The sequence below is a fragment of the Curcuma longa genome, unplaced genomic scaffold, assembly GCF_044706935.1.
Source record: "Curcuma longa cultivar G26 ecotype Majalengka, Jawa Barat unplaced genomic scaffold, ITB_CL_G26_1.1 contig_21576, whole genome shotgun sequence".
In the NCBI taxonomy this organism is placed as follows: domain Eukaryota; kingdom Viridiplantae; phylum Streptophyta; class Magnoliopsida; order Zingiberales; family Zingiberaceae; genus Curcuma; species Curcuma longa.
In genome coordinates, this window is record NW_027431683.1 from 1,384 (window position 1) to 9,860 (window position 8,477).

At 39.7% G+C, this 8,477-nt stretch overlaps 1 protein-coding gene across 1 annotated transcript; it reads right to left on the reverse strand.

Moving 5' to 3' along the window:
• Window positions 1-647: 647 nt before the first annotated feature.
• On the reverse strand, window positions 648-3,666 carry LOC141817691 (pentatricopeptide repeat-containing protein At3g09040, mitochondrial-like). The gene has a single exon (XM_074705328.1). It carries the CDS (start codon window positions 3,664-3,666, stop codon window positions 1,240-1,242), a length of 2,427 nt encoding a protein of 808 aa, XP_074561429.1. The 3' UTR covers window positions 648-1,239.
• Window positions 3,667-8,477: the final 4,811 nt, after the last annotated feature.

Sequence of the window (8,477 nt, forward strand, 5' to 3'; positions counted from 1 at the left end):
AAACAAGGAAATCAAAAGTGGAAGGATCTCTTCTCTTTTGCTTATATCTGAATTCCTCTCTAAATTTCTCTTTGAATCACTCTTTATTATTTTCTTTGCTCAAGATCAACCCTCTTATATATAGAGCTTCAAGTTTTCCTAAGCAACAAGATACATATGGCTTGTGCAATAAACCAAATATGTGTCTTTAGCAGCCAGCCAACCTTTAGTAAGCAACAAGAAACATGTGGCTTGAGCAACAAGTCAATTTTTCTAGAGCAATAAGCAAAGATGTGGCGAAACACTAGCCGAGCCACGTGAGCTCAACCATGCTAAAACGAATAGTGGCAAACACGGGTTGATCCACATGGACCCATTGTGCCCCGACTGGTCCACTACGAGCAGTAACATTCGCACCAGAATCATTGGGATTGGTGCAATACAGATTCTGAATTCACATCCGCTCTTGCTCTAAATAGCAATTTTATTGTCACTCAATTTTTAATGCGGGACTAATGTTTCATTCACATCGAAATCTATTTACATCCATCAGTTTGTTTCATTCATTTTTTTTCCCAACACCCCTTAGCCCTCGACAACAAAAGAGACTCTAAATTTATCTAAATAAATGATGCATTCGATCTCCCAAAGAATGAACAGCAGTCGAGTGCTTAATTGAAATTTTAGCCCCCCGGTTGATCCCCAGGCTCTTTAGAATATATCAGGAAAAGGCAACGCTGCTGCATATTCTGTCAAGTTTAAGGTACCGGTTGATTATCAAAAGCAGTCAGGAGCATTCTTGAGTAATTTCAATTGGCAACTTTAGCATACAAAAAAAAGGACTGGAGGTATGTTTGACAAGTCATACCCTAGTCTTACTTCAAGGGACCGCATTTTTGAAATGTTGGATTCTCATAATTATTTTCGAAATCTGATTATCTCACAAATCATACCCGTGCCTCAGTGGCATGATAAATTCATTTCTTGCACTGTTTTGATGTGCATTTTCATCCTCATACTTTCAGCAGCTTTTCCATCTTGCAGTCCTCGACATGCATTTCCAATGAAGCTTAGGCAATTCAATGACATTAGCTGAGTGTAGTCTTAAGCAGCTAATTTTGCCATCTAGTGTTTTGTTGTGTATAAATAGAAGGATAATAATGATCTTTTTTGATGAACTTCAACTGAGAACACAAGACTTTAGTGATGATATCTATCAAATGTTGATCCTCATAGTCTTTTATTTTTCTTTTTTGTATTTCAGGCGGCAACAATACTACGTCCACAGGTTTTGTCGACTCTGTTTATTTCCATGTTAAACCTCATTCGTTCAGCATCCTTCCATTTTGCATCTCCTGCATATACATTTGCCATCAAAGCATAGGCACTGTCATTATTTGGCATCAGCTGGAGGACCTTTTCAGCAGCCAATTCAGCCATATCTTTATTCCCATAAATGCGACATCCGCTTAATAGTGATATCCACAGAGCAGGCCATGGTTCATAAGGCATACTTTCAATCACATTTTTAGCCTTATCAAGGAGCCCATTTCTCGCAAAAAGATCGACCAAGCTGGCAAAATTATCTGCGGAAGGGTACATTCCATAAACACTGCTTATCAAATCAAAGAGATACTCACCTTGCTTCACTAGACCCTGATGACTACAAGCTGCAACAACTGCCACGAAAGTGGCATGGGTAGGGTGTATATTAGAAGACTTCATCTGTTGAAAAAGATCGATGGCTTCTCTTATCAGGCCATGATGTGCATAGGCCATGATCATGGTATTAAAGAGAATGGCATCCGTGTAATCCCTTGAGATATTTTTAAAGACATCCTTCGAGCTTGAAATCTCTCCAGACTTAGCGTAGGAATCTACCATTGCAGTTGCTACATATAAGCGATTCTCAAATCCTATCTTGACAATGTATGAGTGGATGCATGTGGATTGGTCAAGCAATGCAAGATTAGCACATGCACTCAGAGCAGTAGATAATATAATTTCATCAGGCTTTTCATCTGTATCTCTCAAGCAATTTAAAAGTAAAAGGCCCTCTCTATTGAAGCCAAGTTTTACAAAAGCCGAAATCATTGCTCCCCAAGAAACCAAATCCAGCTTTGCAGCATCTTTGAATATAGCATAACAAGACAAAATTGCTCCAAAGCTAGCATATGCTGTAACCATAGAACTACATATGGAGCAACATGAATCAAGACCCAGCATTATAATTCTAGCATGGATCTGCTGAACTTTGCTTTGATGTTCCATTCTTAGACAAGCACCTAAGATGCTAGAGTATGTGAACTCATCTCCTTCAATTCCGTGTTCAATCAAACTGCAGAAAACACTAAAGGCTTTTGTACAAAATCCATTTGAAGTGTAGCCTGCAATCATTTCATTGCACATGATAAGATTCGTATGAGGGTGGCTAGCAAAAACAAGAGCAGCGCTATCCATCATATCACATCTAGAGAGCATGTTTATCAGTGAGTTGACAACCAAATCACAATTTATGTAACCAAGACGGCAGGAAAAGCACAAAAACTGAGAACCCAGTTGAAGATCCTTTATGGTACCACAGAGCCTGATTATGGCGGATAAAGTAATTTGGTCTGGTCTGACACCAGCTGCTAGCATGGCAGAAAACAAATTCACTACTTCACTTGCCTCCTCCTCTTTGGCAAGGCCAGAAATTGCTGTGTTCCATGATGAATTGTCCTTGATATGTATCTGATTGAAGACTTTCAGAGCGGAGTTCTTCCTGCCAGTTCTAAAGTACATATCAACAAGAGAATTCATCACAGTAGTATTGGATTGAAACTCGTTATGAATAACCACACAATGAACTGCTTGTCCACACCTTAAGTTCCCTGTTACTTGACACCCTTTCAACGTACTGATATAAGTGCACTGATCAGGGTTTAGTCCTATATGAGAGGCAAAACTGAAACTTTTCATTGCATTGAAGGTGTCCCCATTGAGAGCATACCCCTCAATGATTGCGTTCCAACAAGCCAAATCTGGATCACATATGCTTTCAAAGGCAAGTTCTGCAGCTTCAATATTTCCACACTTTGCATACATCCACAAAAGCGTGCTACCGACAAACCTATTTGTATCCATGCCTATCTTCAATGCGACAGAATGAAGAGAATAGCCAAACTTACTTCTCCCAGTCACTCCACATGCACTCATGACACTTGCCAGACTGAATTCGTTGGGGACGAACCCTGCTCTCATCATCTCAACATATAAATTGAAACCCTTTTCATGCTCATTGTTGTGAACGAACCCTGAAATCATCGAAGTCCAAGAAACAAGATTCCTGTCAGCCATTTCATCGAACAATTTCGATGCACGATCAACTTCTCGGAATTTTAAGTACATGGTGAGCAAATTATTCTGTGAGAAGGTGTCTGCAGAGAATCCGGACTTGATGATTTGACCATGGATCCGGGAGCCCAAGATGGGAGAGTTGTTCCGCCAAGAAAAGCTTAGAGCAGCGGCAAAGCTGTTTTGGTTGTTTACAGCAAAGAGGTCGGAGAAGGACAGAAGAGAAAGATAGAAAGGATGATCGTTGGGAATCGAAGGGCTGCTGCTTGAGAAGGAAATGTGGAATAATTTGCTAGTGAAGATTGAGGACGAAGGAGAATACGAAGGAACACGGATCTTGCCCACTCTCATGCTTCTCTCAATTAAAAAAGGGCAAAGATTTAAATGACGGCCCAAATTTATTAAATCATCCTTTTTAAAATTTTCATCAAATGATCATCCTTTATAGAAAACTCCAGAATACTCTTATTGCATAACTGATCTAAATTATTTCCTTTTGAATTGGGTTTTATGGTTCAGAGTCTGAACAACCAGTCGGCCTACCTAGTTTAGGATTTTAATATTTTTCTTAAGCCGACTAATTCCTTAAGTCAGCTATCATATTTAATTTCTTTCTAGAGATCACATGCCAAGGATTCATCTCTCTTGTATAAAACTATTTCAATTTTTCTTTTCAAATAGTGAAAACAACATCAAAAGTATATAATAGGGTGTTACGAATTGATGTGCGTAAAAAATATATATATTTTTAAGGTTTTTATTGCACATCTTTTTATATTTCATGTTATTTTTTTTACTTTTACCACATCCTTTATCTATGCATTAGGCATATTTTCTCCCTTTCCTAATTCGAAGGTCTGGTCTTGTGTTTATGTTTTTGTAGGACGAAAATGGAGCGAAAGAAGATAAAACGTAGAATTAACCGAAGACAAGGCAAGACAGGATCGTGCCTCCAAGACACGGCCGTGTCTCAATTTCCAAGGAGTCATGCCCACCAAGGCACGACCGTGCCTCACCACCAAAACAGCATCAACCCCTAACCGTGCCTTCAGCCAGAGAACCAGCTGCCTAAGGTCGTGCCTACCAGGCATGGCCGTGTCTCCATTCTAGCATTGAGCCAGGCCCTGGCCATACCTGATTTCCAAAGGAGAACCTGCTTCTGTACAGGCACGATCGTGCCAGCTTTCAGGAGACTCAATAGGCCCTGGACGTGCCTACCAGGCACGACCATGCCTACCAGACACGACCATGTCTATTTTCCAGGGGGTCAGTAGCCCCTAGCCGTGCCTACCAGGCACGGCCGTGTGACGAGGCATGCTGGCCGTGTGCCCTGGGCCGTGTGACCAGACACGGTCGTATGGCGAGGACTTGATTTCGAGAGCATATAAATACCCCTCTTATTTGCCCTAAAAAAGGGGGAAGTCCTTGAAGGTAATAGAGAGCTATCGTAGCTGCCATCTGGAACAAGAATCAACGATCCATCCATTCGGGCCTACTCTGTCACATCCATTCACCGTCGACAAGGAGATTGAAAGGCGAAGAAGACGACAACATTGATAAGTTTTATTTCCTTTTTCTATCTCAGATTTAGGATCTAAAATATATTTTTTTTTAAATCTTCTTCATGTTGTATCCTCTCCTTCATGGAGTAGAACTTCAGATTCTAGGATGTAAGAGGAATTGAGGTGTATTGTGGATGATTGTAACTAGGGATTTGTGTTTACCATGTTTATCGATTTTCCAATCCTATCACTAGTTGATTTTTCTTCGATTGAGGTCTAGGAGCTCAACTTCACTCTCTCACTTTCCCCATCTCAACCCAAATTACGTGAACTCTACACTCTTCTTGTGTTAGTTTAGTGATTTATTCCACGGTCCCTGTGGTTGAATATCTTTTATTACTTGACGACGACTGTATACTTGCGGACCTATCATGAATAGAAGGTGAAATCAATATAATATTATAGGGTTCTCATTTGTCATTCTAAAGCTCTCATTTAAGGTTTAGAGTTTTTACAACATTTAAGATTTAGTCTGTTATCCATTATGCTTGCTACAAGATCATAGCAAGTTTTTATTAGATTTGAGAGGTGTCCTAAGGTAATCGCCTTACGGTTATACTATTTATTAGGTAAATAGTAATTCACTATTTGAGTGCACATTCCATATTGGTTTGATTGGATCTTAAACTTAAATATTGAATGTCCGCAATACGATTCATAGCAAGAAAGAATTTGTGATTGGATCATAACTCGTGAGTATCTCTACATATGTAATTATGAATGAATTAAAATTATCCCTAGTCGAGGAATTGATGAGTACGGACGTCATCGATTTTGTCGAGACTAACATGTTTAGACTTTTGGTTAGCCAAGCAGCTGATCTTACTGCTAGAGACATTGGATGTTGAGAGTTAAACATGGATGCTGGTTAAAGATAATCAGTTTATTGGAGTGACCTACCGTGAGATTTCATATGGTTCGATTCATATGTCAATGAAGATCTCAGTGCAGTTTAAGTTTGAATTTCCTTTGACTTGCGGTATTCAAGTCACCTTGGTCATAAATGCTTATATTTCAACATCTTAAACAAGCATCTCCGAGGAGGTATGGACCCGAGATGATTAGGTATAAGTCGAAGTGCCCGAAGGTGTTTGAATAGCCCGCAGAGGATTCACCACTCCTTGAAAAAGGAGACGTATACCTTGCAGCCACTTGTCAGGATTGTTACTAAAAGTCTTTGACTAAAGCATTACATGTCAAGAGTATAGTACTCTTAGACACATGTACAAGTAACTTGAATCAACAGGATAAGAAAGCAGGTTGGGCTAGGTGTGATGTAGTCAGCCTAGTGGGGACCGACACATAGACCATGTCTTGAACCAAGCGGGTATAAGACGGTGAAAGGAATGAGGCACGATTCAATATAGTTGCTGAAGGGTTTAGAAATTATTCTGGAATCAATCGTTGATTTATGATCAATTGGGGATCATGATGTACTACTAAGTGCCACTCATGATTGTTCCGTAATTAATTATTAATTATGGACGACCAACATAACCGGGAATCTATTGGGTCACACGCACTACAAGTTCTCTGAAAGACTTAAAATGAGTTTGAGAATTAGATTCTCATAATGAGAGAAATAAAGTCTGATTGGATCGGAAAAAGGACAAAATGATGAAATTCATCTCGTGAAGACGAAATGAACGAAACTGATTTCGTTCAAATCAGAGTTCGTTTGGTTAGTGAACCAAATAGTTTAATTTTGAACCAAATCGAATCAACTTGATTTGGTTCATGATGGAAGACATTTTGGTAAAACGGAAAGATAAAGAGCTTCGTCTTGTGAAGACGAAATGAATAAAACTAGTTTGAGTCAAATCAGAATTTGTTTAGCTAATGAACCAAACGAACCAAAAGTGAACCGGTTCACTACAGTGATCCGGTCTGGTTCAACCCAAATTAGGGGTTTGATTTCATGGGTTTCGGCTGAAATAAAAACTAGGGGTTTAGCTTTTAATTAAACCCACTGTAGCTTATCTTTAAAAGAAGAATCGTGATTTTCTACTGTGGATCTTCTTCTCCCACAGCGCCATCTACAATTCTCATCCGCATACGGCATCGCCGGCTGCGGGAGGAGATGCCGGAGACTTGCCCATCCAATGGTGCAAGCGTGGTGTCCGATCCCGAGCAAAGGGGCCATTCTCGGAGGCTGATTTTCTTCTGCTCACCACTCCCTGTTTGTGTCGACCGCCAAGAATAATCACATGAAGCGATCACGCGATCCTGGCGCCACCAATCTCCTCCTCCAGAGCACAGGAATCGCCGCCCGAGGTGCGTCCGACACGTTCTTCTTCCACCAGAGCACAGGCATCACCGGCGAAGGCACGACCGGCGCCTTCTACTTCCTCTTGTGCAAGCCCGTCACCGCTGTCTTCTTCGAGTGGAGGATCCCTGTAGGGTCTTTGTTGCTGATGCTCTGATCGCCACGGAGGTTGCTTGTCGCTAGAGAAGAAAGCCATAACTTGAGTAGAAGAAGAGAAGGCCTCTATTTTCTATCGAGGAGAAGAAGAGAAGGCCTCTGTTTTCTGCCGAGGAGAGGAGGAGAAAGTCCTTGATTCAGCCGTGTGGGATAGAAGAGAAAAACCTATTTTTGTTTTTCTTTTCCCAAAGCAATTAATGAAATTGTTGACTGAATAACCACTACAAGGCTCTACCGAAGTTTATGAAATTTTTGAATAATTGTTCCATCATTATCGAAAATGTTTCGGTTGTTTATCTAAATTGGCGGTAAGTAGTTGACCACCGAAAACTACACCAGAAATATGATTTTCGATGATAGTTGGAAAGCCTCGGAAATGATCGCAACAAAAGTTGTTGCATGGTTTTCGGAATAAGGATTCTCTAGATTCGATTGTCATCAATCATCGACTAGTATCGAAGATGATGACGCGACTCATGACTTTTGAAGCAGTCTAGACAGAAGCTTGGCGTGGATCAGCAGTAGAGGCGGGACTCCGACGAGGATCGCTCGATTGATGTCAACACGGCTCAATGTCATCATCCGTGAGGTACGCATTTAGAATAATCTTTTATTCTGAAAATTTTAATTTCCTACTATGCCTTATACATGTTATTTCCTGTATTGCCATGCGTGTGTTGTATAATAATTCTTGTTAATTATTTGTTTATTTCCACTGTGCACGTTTCCGAAACGTATAAACACGCGCATTGCACTGGGACAATCCCAACAATGGTATCAGAGCCAGGTTATGCAAGGCCTATGCGTAAAATAGTTTTAGGTATAGTAGTTAGTCATAAATTTAATTTAAATTTTTTTTGAGATTTTAATTTTGAATTTTTAATTATAACAATTTCCAAATTGATTAGGAAATTTCGTAATAAGAAATTTATTTCCTAATTAATTAGATTTTTTTAATTAAAATTTTATTTCCTAAAATAGAGAAATTTTATAATTTAATCTAGTATTTCTACACTACAAAAATACACTGAATTTGCGACGAACTTTTGGGACGAATTCTATTCGTTGCTAATTTGCAACGAATTTTGGGACGAAACATTTTTTCGTCGCCAATCTGCAACAAAATTAGCAACGAAAAAAATATTTGTTGCAATTTTAGCAACTAAAAAATTCGTCGC

Coding starts and splice junctions, on each gene's coding strand:
- LOC141817691 (XM_074705328.1), bottom strand. CDS start 3,666: ATGAGAGTGGGCAAGATCCGTGTTCCTTCGTATTCTCCTTCGTCCTCA.